We start from the raw sequence: 15,637 nt of genomic DNA, 5'->3' as shown, positions 1-15,637 counted from the left end.
CCTTGAGGTATTTGAGAGTGCCCCTTGTGTGGAAGCTAACTTATTCAAACTGTGGACCTTTGATTGGCAAAATTTTGGCTAAAGTTAATTGTTGATCTACTAGGTATCTGAATTATGCTAGTTGGCTTTAGCTCATTGAAGTTATGATTTTCAGTATTCGGGCCAGAAGTTTAGATTAAAAAGATTTCTCAAATTTGCACTAGATTCTTTTCAAAAGGAAGGGATTATGTTGCATATGGAGTCAGGGTTTGTTGGCAATTGATATGCTCACCTAAACGAGAAGGTGGATTGGGATTGAGGAATCTAGAAGAATGGAACAAGGCTTGTATCTTGCCGCAAGTTGGAAGAGTTCTTGCACAAAAAGATTCTATATGGATAGCTTGGATCAAAGAGTATGTTATGAAGGGGAAAAGCTTTTGGGATGTTGCTCCTTATTTTGCAAGTAACTGGAATTGGAGAAGAATGCTCAAATTGAGGGAGTTAGTTGCTTATAATGTTTAAAGGATTCCTATATATATATAGCAAGATTGCTACTTCAAGATTGTGGGAGGAAATTAGAATGAAGGGTAGAAAAGTGTGTTGGCATGGGTTATTGTGGTTTCCTTTGCATGTTCATAAGCACTCTATTGTTGCCTAGATGACAGTGCTGAATAGGCTCTCCATTGGAGATCAATTCTATTTGATTTAATGTTGAAATTTTGCCTTAAGGTTAAAATTCTAAAAATATAAGAGAATAAGAATGATTCAATTAAAAAATATGAATTAAATCTATAATTTTATGAATAGGACAAGAATAACAATCAATCAAATAGACTTAATTGCTACCATTTGAATCGGAATTGAAATTTTAAAATTTGAAAAGTATAAAGACTAAATTTAACCAATTCGTAAAATATAAAAACTAAAATTACCAATCAAAGTTTACTGAGTATATACTATACAGGGACTAATAGAAGAATTTGACCATCCTAAAATAAATATATTATTTTTCTAATAAACAAAGTCAACGCCGAACGCATATAAGCTGACGTCATCTTCCATGTCCATCTGTCTTGGCTCGTTATAAATAACAGCTTTGGAGCCTCTGCTCTCTCCTCCAGTCCACTCCTTTCTTCATTTCTTTAGGCTTTAAAAAGAAAAAGCACTCAATTTAGTCAATCTGAATCCTTCCCGTGTCCACGCGCTATGTTTGGATACCCAACATTCCCACGCTCCTCCTCGGAGTTTCTGAGAGACTCCCTGACGTCTCCCGACGTCATGACATCGCCGTTAAACTTCCCATTATGTCCGCTAAATCAACTCACAGTGGCCGAGTCATACGACTTGGTAAGCGAGGCGATTCACAGCAGCGGCAGCAGCAGCAGTAGCGGGAGTTACAACTCGCCGAGTTCGCAATTGAGTTGCTGCACCCAGAAACAGGGTTTCTTGCAGAGGAGCGTCAGTAGCCATTCCCTTCAAAACAAAGGGTTTCCTTGTTACTTTACCTCAAGCCTTAGCGAGTTTGTTGACTCTGGTTCCGGTCCGGTTAGGAGAGCTTTTAGCACCGGTGATTTGGAGCAGGTAATTAGTTTATGTTATAGCCAGCCTGAAGGCGCAAATTAACCCTTCAAAAACATATTGATTAACTTTACTTGGTTTAATGGGTGGGGATAGGGGCGGCAGAGTGGCGGTCGGCGGTCGGAGAGTCCATTGTCGAATGAGAGCAGTGCGACTGACATAATTGAAGGAATGAACAGAACGTACCGCTACAGTCCTGAGGAAAAGAAAGAAAGGATTGAAAGATACCGATCCAAAAGAAACCTCAGGAACTTCACCAAGAAAATCAAGGTCTGTCTTTATGCTTAATCTTAATTATAACTTTATAATAATATAGTTAACAAATCAAAATGTGTAGCATTCCATTCTAGTTAGTTGTGTACGAATGTCCAAGTTTCTAGAGTCAATTGAATTGGAGTTTTATTATGTTAAGTTTCTAGCATGCATGTTGAATGAGTCCTTTTTGCTAGCATATTCAAAATAACATAGAGGTGTATAAATATGTATATATGATAATCTAAAACTCTCTCTATTATTGGTATTCTCTGAATAAAATCTAATCCCAATGTTGCTCGCAACTTAACTAAAGTACTTCAATAATAAAAATACTATCACCCCCTCCCCCCCAGCCCCCTCTAGAAAAGCAAAAATCTACTGTGTAATATTAATTAATATATTAAAATCATGATGGCTATGTTCCTCCTGGTTATATGATGCCTTTTGATGTCTGCCACATTCAATTTTGTGAAAGAACAAAAAAGAAAAAACACTTTTTTGTTTCTGGTTCCATCCATACAAAAAGAAGTCAAGAATCCCCTATGTAAATTATATATAAATAATTGTTCCATTGATTTTGTAAAACTAATTTATGTAAGTATGCAAATCCAGCATCTGTTATTTTTCTTCTCTATCTCGAAATTATCTCATATATATCATCAAACGAAGTAAACATAATGAATATATGTTTATGCCTACATGCATGCATTTTCACGTACGGTCTTTGTAAGATTAATACAAAGATATGATCATGTAATAATGTTAGATATACTGCTTGACTCAGCAGTCATTTGCTGATGAATATCTTTCTTTCTTTTTTTTTTGGCAGTATACATGTAGGAAAACATTGGCAGACAGCAGGCCAAGAATCCGAGGACGGTTTGCAAGGAATGAAGAAATTGAAAAGAATGTTGCTCAAGTTGAATGGAGCCACCACATCCACATTGGTGGACATCATGAAGAAGATGATGATGAGAATTGGGTCAATTTTCTGGATTCACTCTCTGCAAATCTTATTAATCCTTAATTGTTTTAAAAAGGATCATCAGTTGATCCTGATTTGTTCTATATATTTTAGTGTGGAAAATTTTAGAACTTTTTCTTCTTTTGCTTTATATATATATTTGATGCAATATTAGAAGTCTCTTTCAGCTTCAAATAGGTGTTTGTAAATATGATTGATCACATTATTTATTGTATGGAATTCCAAGGCTTATCCAAGAGTGAACTTTATAAATGGCAACTAACCATCTCAAACTTCTCAACTCATTTGTAATATAGTGTCAACTATATTACCTTTATTCAATCTTGATAGAGGAAGAATTAGAAACAAACAAATGATTTTCAAATCCAAATTCAGTTACACTACGTGGCTAAAATATTCCCAGGTTGTTAGCATCCATAGTACACTGTTATTACCATTTACCGTCTGTTTTACCACCTCTCCTACAGTATTATAAATAATTGTCTCTGTAAACGTTGTAGAATGGGGTTTTTTTCTTCAATAATATTTCAATGCATTCTTCTTGTTTCCTTAGCTTAACAGCTTGATAGTTCACTGCTTGGTTATCATGGTATCAGTAGCCACTGCCTAGCAGCACCTCCGGTCCTCTTTTACCCTTCGCACTATGTCTGACTCCGACAATGAGGACTCTATCCTCGCTCCCACCCCTCGCCCAGCCAACCCACCTCAACCCTTCTCCAACAAACGGATTAACATCCGCCTCGATGACTCCAACTTCCTTTTATGGAAGCAACAAGTTCTTTTAACCCTTCGCAGTCATGACTTGGAGGATTTTCTTGACAGTACCATTCCTCCTCCACCAAAGTTTTTAACCCTTGCCTCTGGTGAACAAACTCGTAACCCCGCATATAAACACTACCTTCAGTAGGACTCTGGCCTTGCTTCTTGGCTTCTGTCCAACGTCGGCCCTGATGTTCTCCCTCGTCTTGTCGGGGCAGACACAGCCTGCGCCATCTGGGACTGTCTCCTCCGGTTATTCTCCAAGCTCTCCACCACCAAGATGATGCACTTGCACTGCAAACTCTGTGCTATGAAAAAGAATCACCTTTCAATGGCCCAATACCTTGCCCAGATAAAAGATATTACCGACACTCTTGCGGCGTGTGGCAACCCAGTCTCCGAACTTGAGCACATCGCCACCATCTTGAACGGCCTACCCACAAAATTTGATTCTTTTATTGCTGTCATCACCGCCAGCCAGCAACCGTACACTCTTGATAGTGTTGTTTCCGTTCTCACCGACGCTGATACTCGCCTTAGAGATCCCATTCGATTCCCTATCTCCATCAACACAACTCAGTATCACCCTTTTCTTCCCCAAACCCTATCACCCACACAGACCCAGTTATCTCAGCCTCACTTTTCAATTCCCAAGCTCAAATCTACCCTCAATCCACTACAGCCCATATTACATCACCTGTCTCCTCACACTCAGCCCATTATTCACCAAACCCAACCTTTCCCAATCAACAATCCTATCCCTCGACTACTTTCTCCCCGGCTCCTCCTCGCCCATCTAACCCGTCCTCTTCAACTCGCGGCCGTCGCGATGGTTATTCCAACCCTAACAATCGGCCACAGTGTCAATTGTGTGGGAAAAGAGGTCACTTGGCCGATCGTTGCTGGGATCGATATAATGACTCACCCTCGTACCAACCTCGACCGAATCGTCCTCTCCTCCGAATCCCATCTGCCAACTACACCATTCTCTATGATAGCGACGGCAATATGTACTCCTCCGAAGGGTACACTCCTTATGCTCACTCTAGGTCGTCTGTTACGGCTGCTGTTCAGCCCTCCGGTATGTCGCAGACTTCTTTACCTGCTCAAGCCAACACTATTACAGCCCCCACCTTGAATCTCTCCTCTCAGGCTTGGTACCCCGATTCAGGCGCAACGCATCACATAACAAATGACCTCTCCAATCTTTCTCTTGGGAATTCCTCTCCTGGCTCGGGTAAGGTTTCTGTTGCCAATGGGAATACATTACCTATTACTTATGTGGGAAAGAACTCAGTGCACACTGCCTCCAAAGTATTATTACTTGATCAATTACTGCATGTTCCTCATATTACTAAGAACCTAGTCTCTGTGTCTAAGCTCTGCCGTGATAATGATATTTTCTTTGAATTTCATTCTGCTCACTGTGTTGTTAAGGATGAGCACACAGGAGCCACTTTACTCCATGGCATTGAGCAAGATGGCCTGTACAGATTTCTTGAACCAACTTCAAAGGTGTTCCCAGTCTCTGCTGCGACCTTTCAGTCCGAAGTTGCTGATCACGATACCACTTACTGGCTATGGCACCGTAGACTAGGACACCCTGCACCTGAATCACTTGCTACTGCTATGCGAGTTTGTAATAAACCAGTACCTAGACTAAAGAAAAACTTACTCTGTGTTGCTTGTCAGCTGGGTAAAAATCGTAGGCTTCCATTTCAACCATCTACCACTGTTTATACCAAACCATTAGAACTTGTTGAAATTGATCTGTGGGGCCCAGCACCTGTTCAGTCTAATGGCTTTCTTTATTATATGTCCTGTATAGATGCATACAGCAGAAATTGTTGGCTATACTTGTTGAAATCTAAAGATGAAGCTCTTACTGCATTCCAGTTGTTTAAGACACTTGCTGAAAAACAACTTAACACCAACCTTCTTGCTGTACAAACTGATTGGGGTGGGGAGTTCAGACCCTTCCTCCAACTCCTTGCTCAACATGGCATACAACATCGAATCACCTGTCCACATACTTCTCAGCAGAATGGAATAGTTGAAAGGAAACACAGGCACATAGTAGACTTTGGACTTACCTTACTTGCTCAAGCCTCCATGCCTATAAAGTTTTGGCCAGAAGCCTTCCAGACTGCCGTATATTTGATTAACAGACTTCCCACCAAAGTTCTTCAAGGGGATACTCCACACTCTACACTTTACTCTACATCTCCGGACTATGATTTCCTCAAAGTCTTTGGCTGCCAATGCTTTCCATATTTGCGGCCTTATCACAATCATAAGCTGAGTTTCAGAACTGAGCCATGTACCTTCATTGGCTACAGCCCAAACCATCTTGGTTATAGATGCCTCTCTCCATCTGGTAGAATCTACATCAGCAGACATGTCAAGTTCAATGAACATGTCTTTCCTTTCTCTGCTGCCCCAGCATCTACTACTCAACCCACAACTGACACATATCTATCTCCTGCATTACCTGTTTTTGGGTCCTTTAAGCCACCTGTACCTCCTACATCACTCGATCACAGGCAGCCCACTCAACCCGCAACTGTCCCTCTGCCCTCTCCCACTCCGCCTACTATTTATCCCTCTGAGCATCCTACCATTACTACTACTGCTCATCCTGCACCAACTAACCTTAATACTTACGGCATGACCACCCGAAGCAAGTCAGGTATCTTCAAACCTAGAATCCTTACAGTTGCTAGTTGTGATCAAGAACCATCTGATATTTATGCTGCCATGAATACTCCTCACTGGAAAGAAGCAGTTTTAGCTGAATATAATGCTCTACTTCACAATGACACATGGTCTCTTGTTCATCTACCAAGCAATAGGAAAGCTATTGGATGCAAATGGCTATTCAAAACCAAGAGACACCCTGATGGCTCAATTTCCAGATACAAAGCTCGCATTGTAGCTAAAGGCTACTCTCAAGTTCCAGGATTTGATTTTCTGGAAACTTATAGTCCAGTTGTCAAGACCCCTACCATTAACATCTTCATATCTCTTGTTGTCTCCAATTCGTGGCCTCTCCGACAAGTAGACATAAATAATGCTTTTTTAAAGGGGGAACTTCATAAAGATGTGTATATGTCTCAGCCACTTGGTTTCGAAAAACTGGCAGCAAATGGAACAACCTTAGTATGCAAACTTAACAAGGCCTTGTATGGGTTAAGGCAGGCACCAAGAAACTGGTTCTATAAACTCAAACAATTTCTGACCTCTATTCAGTTCACCTCGTCAAAGGCAGACTCATCCTTATTTTTGCACAAACATGCTGGTGTTACAACCTTACTCATTGTCTATGTGGATGATATTCTCATTACAGGAGGTTCACCTGCCTTCATAGACTTTGTGGTCTCTCAACTTCATGCAAAGTTCTCTCTTAAGGATCTCGGAGAGTTAAAACTCTTCTTTGGTATAGAAGTTCACAGGTCCACCACAAGTCTTCTTCTTAATCAGAAGAAATACATTCTGGATGTTCTTGGCAGGGCTGGTATGCATGAAGCTAACACTGCAAGTACTCCAATGGCAGCATATCCCAAACTCTCCAAAGCTGAAGGAAATCTTTTTTTTGATCCAGCTCTCTACAGGAGTGTGATTGGTGCACTACAGTATATATGTCACACTCGTCCTGATATTAATTTCAGTGTCAACAAGGCCGCTCAGTATATGCAACAACCCAGAGACACCCACTGGACCGCAGTTAAAAGAATCTTAAGATACTTGCGAGGTACTCTTGACTATGGACTGTGGTTTACAGTAGACAAATCCATGAATCTCACCATGTACTCAGATGCAGACTGGGAAAGCGATGCAGATGACAGACGATCTACCTCAGGCTATTGCCTCTTTTTAGGCGCAAATATCATCTCCTGGAGTTCCAAGAAGCAAAGGGCAGTCTCCAGGTCAACTGCAGAAGCAGAATATAGATCCCTCGCTGATGCTGCTTCTGAACTCATGTGGGTCCAAGCAATTCTGGCTGATCTTGATGTGCATACAGCCAATGTGTCAAAAATCTGGTGTGACAACACTAGCACTGTTGCTATGGCTGCAAATCCGGTTCTTCATTCCAAAACAAAACATGTGGATCTGGACCTTCATTTTGTAAGAGAAAAAGTTATGGCAGGCAAATTCCAAGTCAACTATGTGCCAGCAAATCGTCAAATAGCAGATGCACTTACAAAACCTCTGCTGCTATCTGCCTTCTGCAGTCAACGCTCGAAACTACATGTGCTTCCTTCAACTACAGCTGCCACTTTCGCAAAGAAGGAAGGAAAAGAAGCAGGGTGAATGATAGAGGAAGAATTAGAAACAAACAAATGATTTTCAAATCCAAATTCAGTTACACTACGTGGCTAAAATATTCCCTAAGTTGTTAGCATCCATAGTACACTGTTATTACCATTTACCGTCTGTTTTACCACCTCTCCTACAGTATTATAAATAATTGTCTCTGTAAACGTTGTAGAATGGGGTTTTTTTCTTCAATAATATTTCAATGCATTCTTCTTGTTTCCTTAGCTTAACAGCTTGATAGTTCACTGCTTGGTTATCAAATCTCAAGTAGTCTCCAATGGTAATAAAAATGCAGGATAAATAATAAAAGGGGAATGAATTGAAACTTCCACTCTTGTGAATCACAAGATATAGTACGAAGGATAGAGACAATTTCAGGTGGATGAAAACAGTTCGTCAATTTAAAGAAAGAACCAACTCAAGACAAATGCAGCTTACATATTGGTCCCATTGAGAATAACTATTAACTCCATCACCATGACAGACTAGACTGTAAACATAAAGAAGAAAAAAAAAAGGATCTTTATACAAGATTTTTCTTACTTTCACGATCCCCTAGTAATCATTTAACTCACCAATTTTTTCCGAGTCTTTTTCCAGGCTTCTCTAGAGTGTTGTTTCTTTTAGCTTTTTCAAACCTTACCAATATTGGGATGTAATCAGAAAGCAGGAAAAGAAAAAGAAGTAATATAAATTACCATCTGTGTTTTGCTTATCATATTCACAGCTGGTGTTAGTTGATAATGACGAGGTTGATGTTTTATGAGAATTTGAACCAAGATGTTGCTTTAGTTACAGGCTATTAACCCCTAGAGATGGGAAGGGCGGCGATGTTTAGTTTTTGTCGGGCCCTGGAAGCGGCTGTGGTTTGCGCACTAAGTTTATGTATGACCTTTGCATTAGGAAAAGACGTTGAAAATATTAAGTTATTAAGAATCCAAGGTTCCCATTATCCAAATTATAATAAACAATTAAGCAAGTACTATGAAACTCCGACCTTTTTTTTTTTTTTCTTTAGATTCATCATTGTCTCCAAAGTTTTCTTCTTTGAATATACTACGCAAATGGACAATAATCTTAGTAATAAAGAATGATAAAAAGGGGGAAACATCAGAGTTTTTGGGATTGCAAATTGGGGGAAAAAGTGATGTGGGATGTTGTCTTTTTAGTGTTTTTTTTAAAATAAAAGAGTTGTTTATTTTCCTGATCAAAGTTTTTTTAAAGTTATTTAAAACCTAGTTCCTCACATACAATAAAATTTTAAATTGCACTTTAATTGATTCATATCATAATATTAAAAATGGCATTAATTAGATTCATGAATCCCATCAAATTACAAGAAAAAGAAACACCAAAGTTGCAATTTTAAAAAATAAACAGGGTCCAGGAAGATGCCAAGAACATGAGCCGAATACAGTGAAACCCCATACTCTTTGGAAGAAGCTAGCCACCTCAATAATGATGGTAGGAATTGATTTAGAGTCTAAGCAGTAACGATTAGCCGCTTTTTGGGCATAATTTAGCTGCTATTTTCACAAATTGATGTTAACCTTTTACATTTTTCACAGTTTAAAATAATCATAAATTAAAAATATTAAAATTCAAACCATAAGATGAAATTCGAATCAATTCGTTTTAAATAAAGCGGATATTTTTATTTCAAAAGTGGATGTAAAGTGAGGCAAAACAGATTTTTTTTTTGGATAGCGAGTATGGAACGGTTATTGTAAATATTTGTCCCGCCCTAACCCACTCTACTATGTAAAATTACTATTGTATCATTGTATATATAAATTATTAAAAGGTAAAAATATAATAACAAGAAAAAATCATATATTTTATGTTTAAATATTTTTTTAAAGAATTATTTTAAATATTTTTAAAAGAATTATTTTAAATATTTTTAAATTGAGTGAGATGAGACAGGAACAAATGCATGATGCATCCATTTTCAAAATTAAACATTCATAAAAATTAAACATTCATAATGGAGTGGGACACGTTATGAAGCAAAATGTGCCAATTATGGAGTAATAATAAATTTAATAATATCCCTAATTGCCATATCTGCACCTTGAATTGAGTAGCAGTATTTAGGTGCCTTATTTATTTTAAGGTTGGAGACTCGTTGGCTCAATGCAAATTGGGTTACCTTTCATCACCACGGAATGTTTTAACAATATGATGGGCCGAAGTATAAAACATAATTAGGAATGCAGTAGAAAAGCACTGGTTAAGATTAATACCCAAAAAATTAACATCCAAATCCATATTCTTAAAATTAACTGGATTTAACTCAGGCCCCATCCACAGAGCACTAGATTAGAAGTTTTTCCGTAAAAGAAAGAAAAAATAGTATTCAATAATGCAAAGGGTTAAAGCATGCACACTCATATTAATTAAAGTTCTTCCATCTTCACACTGCGCTCTGATTTCCGAGCTGCTTTCCTCTTGAAAGATACAGGATACAGGCTGCGCCGTAAAGGAAACAAGGGCGCGTGATGATGATTCCTATGTCTTCTTCTTGACTTTCCTGGCATTTTATAGGCAACTTGAAGTCAGATAAGGAGAAGCAAAGTCTGTTGATTGGGAGAAAATAATCAAGCAAACACAGAAAACTAAAACCATCTGACTTTGATACATTGATACTAGTACCTGATATTCGCTGACCTAAAGTAGGATCATTAGTTTTGTTATCATCTTCTCCATGCCTTTTCAATTCCATTGCCACCTCTCGGATCTCATTAGTCATGGTCGACGAGGGGACTTTCAATTTCATCTTTGGATTGGACTCTGGAAATGGATTCTTTAGTATTGTGGTTGGTTCTTTCTTGATGACAGTTTCATGCAAAGGTTCATTACTTAGGACTGAGCCAAGATCATTCATACTGCTATCAGCTTCAGCAAGCTTTTGCTCTTCCATTAACAACACTTGGTTTTCATGGTTTGGCACTAAGGAGTCATCTTTAACTCTCATCTCATCATCCGATTGCTGGAGTGAAATTTGATCAGCAATAACTGCATCATCTTCAGAAGTCCTCAATGACATTCTTTCTGAAATATTTTCAAGCAAAGACATATTATTCAAGGACGAAGCCGTAGTTTCCTGGCGTTCCTTATCCATGTCAACTGCTATATCATCCACCTTAATAGTCTCCACACCTGAAAATACACAAGAACCTTTAGAACTCTTAGACTCCCTGCCCTGAGTAGGAGGTAAACTACTACACTCAGATGGAGGAGAAATCTCTAAAGCAGCTGCATCCAGTTCAATGTCCATGGCAGATGTCTGATGAGATATCACATCCTCATTCAGCATTACAGCATTTAGACCATCATTCACATTCTCATTTAGTAACACAAAATTTTGTTCATAGCACTTTTTGGATTGCAGACCCTGGTTTCCAGCTTCAACAGAGCCAAATGCTGCATCTGAGGCACTACGAGTCTCCAATTCTTTCTCAGTCATGACCGTATCAGTTACCACTTCTTCAGAACCAGTTGAAGTTTTTGTATCATAACTTGCCAGGTCTAACTTTTGAGGATCCCCAAATGCAGAGGTCAGAGGTTCCGAACATGTATTTTCTAATGTAGCATCATCTGTTTCAGGAAAAAGCCCATGCTTGATGGAATTTTCAGACGCCTGATTAGTTCTAACAGATAACTCAATTGGCTGAGGAGTAGACAAAAAGCTTTTTACTTCCGTCTGTGACTGGAAGGAAGCCTCACTTCCAGATATCAAATCCTTAACTTGGAAGCCATGTGATGGCATCTTGTCAATAATAGAATCAAAATCAATGGCTTTCACAGTTTTTGATGCATTAGTGGAGGCACAAAAGGATTTCGCCATGTCATCCAGCTGTAAATCACCTTCACCACTAGAGATGGGATCCCACTTAAGCCAGTCCGCATACAAAGGTATTTCAGAGTCAGATTGCCGACTGGTGGACGCTGCTTCAACTCTGATAACCTCCTTGAAAAAGTGCTTTCTTCTCAAAGCATTGGTCAAAAGGCTCCTGAAAGATGAAACAAAAGGAGATCCACACAGAATAAGACATTAACTACGGCCCGTGCAAAAACTACAAAGTTCTGTGAATTAGCATACCTACAATTTTTGGAAATAGCTGCTTTAGCTCGTTCCGTAGAGAGACCAAGCAAAGATGCTAAGTTTGCAACATCATTAGGCCCTCTAACTTCACATACAGAAGGTGCAGCACTAGAAAGCATGACATTTTTTCCTCGAGTCCAATCCAGCAGCAACTGGAGCAGTATGCTACAGATAATTAGTTCACATTGACAGCATCCACTACTATCTAGACCAACCAAAATTGCATCTTATAAAGCAACTAAAAAATCATAACTGAATCTCTCAATTCTTGCTACTCACCAATTGTTCATATCCTAGTTCATCACCATTTCATCAGCTATAAATTTATATTTTAATGCGCTAAAAAACATGAATTATTAGAACACAGCAAAAAAGAAGAAGAAGAAGAAGAAGAAGAAGAAGAAGAAGAAGAAAGAAACAACCGTTCAAAAACAATGCAACAAGCTATGGATTCCTCACCTTAGCATTGGATATGATTTGCCTCCTTTGATGAACATCCACAATAAGATCAGAATATGTTATTTCAAAATATATCCCACGCTGCGAGACCCCAAGATGAAATTATCCATTAAAACAAATCAAAATTTCAATTTTCAATGAGTATAGAAATCAAGTCAATAACAAACCTTAATAGCAGCTTTAACCATAGGCAATTTCAATCGAAACGGCAACTTGTCTGAGAAATCAATTGAAATTATATCCACCTAAATCACAAAAAAGAAATAAAAGTTAAAACCTATATCTTTAAAATTTTCTCCATTGAAATTTGAATCAATTAATGACCTCGGCTTTTTCGCAAGCGTGATCAAATGCATTTTGGTTCAACGGCCTAACGGCAACAATGTCGTACGTCTTCAATATCGGGTTTCCCGAATTTAAAGCTTGTGACTGCGACGCGGTATCAATGCAGACGGTGAGGCGCGTGTACTGGCGGAAAGGAGAGGAGCGAGGGACCCCGAGGAGGTCTCGGTGGAAGTTTACGGAAGAGGAGAGAAAGGGGGCGACATTGAGGAGAGAGGAGAGACCAAGAAGAGGAATCGAGCACCGGTCGCGATCAGACATGACGCCCCTGATCGTACGGTTGTAGGCGATCCCCGTGTAGCCCAGCTCCATCGCTTTGATCACAATTTTAATGCGGGTGGATTTGGCGACGGTGGAATTCGCCTTGCTTTGCGGCGTGGAATCCGTGTATGGAATGTTAAGGTCGAAGAACCCCATAGGAGATTAGAGGTAAGGGTTTTTGGTGGGAGTTAATCGTGTAGGGTTTGAAGATGAAGACGATGAGGAGGAGGGCTTTGCCGCTTTGGGTTTTTTATGAAGAAAACCAAAACGATGGCGTACAAACTTGCTAATTACACTTGGATCATGTAATATATCTTGGCCCAAAGCTATTAAAAGGACTTTCTTATTGGGCCAACAATTAAAAATGGCTCCCTGGTTTACGCTTAAAGAACTGTTTCTCGACTTTTCAATCTACGAAAGAAACACAAAAACCGTAATGTGCGCTTCAAAATAACCGCTAAAACAGTCCACGTCAGTGATCCGCGTCGATGCTTCTCCTCATCTCAACCCTCCATTTTAACTCATCAATGGCAACAATTCATAGTTAAGACACATCACGGATCACTATCCCTACCAACTTTTCCTATAAATAAAAGATCCTTTTTTTTGAATTCCGTGTAACAAATCAAACCTCAAAAAACAGCGTAGGCTACAATCCAAGTTCAAGATTCGAAGATGTCGGGAAGAGGAAAGGGAGGCAAGGGACTGGGCAAGGGAGGAGCAAAGCGCCATCGTAAGGTTCTCCGTGATAATATCCAGGGTATCACAAAACCGGCAATTCGGCGTTTGGCTCGTAGAGGAGGCGTCAAACGTATCAGCGGTTTAATCTACGAGGAAACCCGTGGGGTTTTGAAGATCTTCTTGGAGAACGTGATTCGTGATGCAGTAACCTACACCGAACATGCGAGGAGGAAGACTGTGACTGCTATGGATGTGGTTTATGCACTGAAGAGGCAGGGCAGGACTTTGTATGGGTTTGGTGGTTAAATGATTTAGGGAATAGATCTTTTAGCGATGTTGGCGGATCTGGACTTGTTGTCATGCTAGCAAGAATGTTTGAGTTTAGGATTAGGGATAGGGCTTGTAATTAAGGGGTGCTATTGGGATTACTGGAAATTATAATTTGGTCGTGTAGTTTTCTTTGGTGATTTGTAATTCGTGCCATGAATTGCAGATTTTAATGAAATTTGGAATTTAATTTCGCTAATTTTGTTGCATTTTTTCCAAGTTTGTGTAGGTTTTAAGTAGAAATGCCAATTGTTACAACATCTGTTCTAGTCGCTTTCAAAGTTGTGTTTTTATGCGAACCGCTTTTATTAGAGATTAGCTAGAAGGATTTCTTTGAGTTCAATTCAGAAATCGGTATGCTATTGGTAAAATCCTAAATTAAGATTGAAAAGGAATATATTTAAAATTTTGTAATTAAAAAGTAATTTGGTGTTATTGGGAACTGCATGGTTGTTTATTTCCAGAATATACCTTCCAATAGAATGGAATTAGGGAAAGAAAAGAGCAGGAAAATTTACTTTCGATTTTGCCCTAGTCTAGAATTTATGGATAAATGAAGTGAGAAGAAGAGCAAGTGAACGTCTATGAAAATTGTATGTAAATGTTGGTTAAATTCAGAATAATCACTCAGTTTTCTGCGTTGATGTTTTAGTAGGAGCAGAATAGCGCAATCCAGATGTATATCCGCCTACGAATTTGAGAACCTCGTCGATTAGAATGAGAACCGCTATAAGGAGCCATTCGTTTAGGCTGAGGGGAAAATACCAAATACTCGAGCAAGGAATGGCATGTAGAGTATCAAGAAGTGTAGGCCAAATGACACTGACATGGCTAAAAGGAGCCATGGAGGCTTTGTCAATAAGCTTCCATCTTCAGAGAGGGCATTAAGTGAGTTGAACATTTCAATGGTTTTGATTTTTCCTGACCGAAAGTAATCGCATGGGTCTCTACCGAATTTAAACTGTTGGGAACCAGCGGCGAATGGTGACTGAAATTTTTCCAGGAACCACATTGATCCCAGTTGGCAATTTGGTAACGAGACTATGGCAATCGCCACTCAGATCAATGCCCATGAAGGAGTGGTGTGCGTACCATATGATGAATACCCCGACTGTAGCTTTCCCGACATACATCCCTATCACCTGCACCAGTGAAGGAATTAAGTAGGCTCACATCTTTGGTAAACTCAAGGACCAGAAGAAATGAGTTTCCTACTGCCTTCAGTTCAACAAATCGAAAAACAAAGATATTTTAGCAAGTAGAGGAATAAGATCCAAGCAGTGAGCGTCTGTACCACAAGAGTATTGCTTTCCTGACGAAGCTATACTGCCGAGTTTCGCCATATATAGGGCTGCACTTCACCGAGTTTCATGTAACCAGTTGAATGATCATACGAGAGGGTTTAGAGCGAGAGTACGCCAGTAATCTATGAAATTTCTTAGACATCTTTTATAGTTTTTTTTTTTTGGGAAATATGACACATTGGTACAAGTTAGAATATCTTGAATTCACTTGAATTGCGCTCAATGGAATCTAGAAATGTTAGTCAACTCCATTAATACTCTATATAGAAAATTACCTGAAAG

General features: G+C 39.2%; 3 protein-coding genes across 4 annotated transcripts; 2 read left to right on the top strand and 1 right to left on the bottom strand.

The window, feature by feature from the left end:
• The first annotated feature begins 1,076 nt into the window (after positions 1-1,076).
• On the top strand, positions 1,077-3,033 carry LOC107906179 (zinc finger protein CONSTANS-LIKE 1). Of its 2 annotated transcripts, none has more exons than XM_016833083.2 (3): positions 1,077-1,560; positions 1,654-1,827; positions 2,642-3,033. In XM_016833083.2, exons 1-3 carry the CDS (start codon positions 1,186-1,188, stop codon positions 2,837-2,839), a joined length of 747 nt encoding a protein of 248 aa, XP_016688572.2. In that variant the 5' UTR covers positions 1,077-1,185; the 3' UTR covers positions 2,840-3,033. The 2 variants fall into 2 exon arrangements, with proteins under 2 accessions (XP_016688572.2, XP_016688573.2); XM_016833084.2 differs by having other exon boundaries at positions 1,111-1,560; positions 1,663-1,827.
• Positions 3,034-10,087: 7,054 nt separating this feature from the next.
• LOC107906177 (protein GAMETOPHYTE DEFECTIVE 1) lies at positions 10,088-13,199 on the bottom strand. The gene is made up of 6 exons (XM_016833081.2): positions 12,765-13,199; positions 12,608-12,685; positions 12,441-12,521; positions 11,979-12,133; positions 10,529-11,889; positions 10,088-10,406 (listed from the first exon to the last, which is right to left on the bottom strand). The coding sequence occupies exons 1-6, from the start codon at positions 13,197-13,199 to the stop codon at positions 10,273-10,275; spliced, it is 2,244 nt and encodes a 747-aa protein (XP_016688570.2). The 3' UTR covers positions 10,088-10,272.
• Positions 13,200-13,584: 385 nt separating this feature from the next.
• Positions 13,585-14,250, top strand: LOC107906178 (histone H4). The gene has a single exon (XM_016833082.2). It carries the CDS (start codon positions 13,719-13,721, stop codon positions 14,028-14,030), a length of 312 nt encoding a protein of 103 aa, XP_016688571.2. The 5' UTR covers positions 13,585-13,718; the 3' UTR covers positions 14,031-14,250.
• The last annotated feature ends 1,387 nt before the right edge of the window (positions 14,251-15,637 follow it).

The sequence above is a fragment of the Gossypium hirsutum genome, chromosome D05 (genome assembly GCF_007990345.1).
Source record: "Gossypium hirsutum isolate 1008001.06 chromosome D05, Gossypium_hirsutum_v2.1, whole genome shotgun sequence".
NCBI lineage: Eukaryota > Viridiplantae > Streptophyta > Magnoliopsida > Malvales > Malvaceae > Gossypium > Gossypium hirsutum.
Note: the sequence above shows the minus strand (reverse complement) of the source record. Positions and strands in the feature narration are given on the sequence as shown.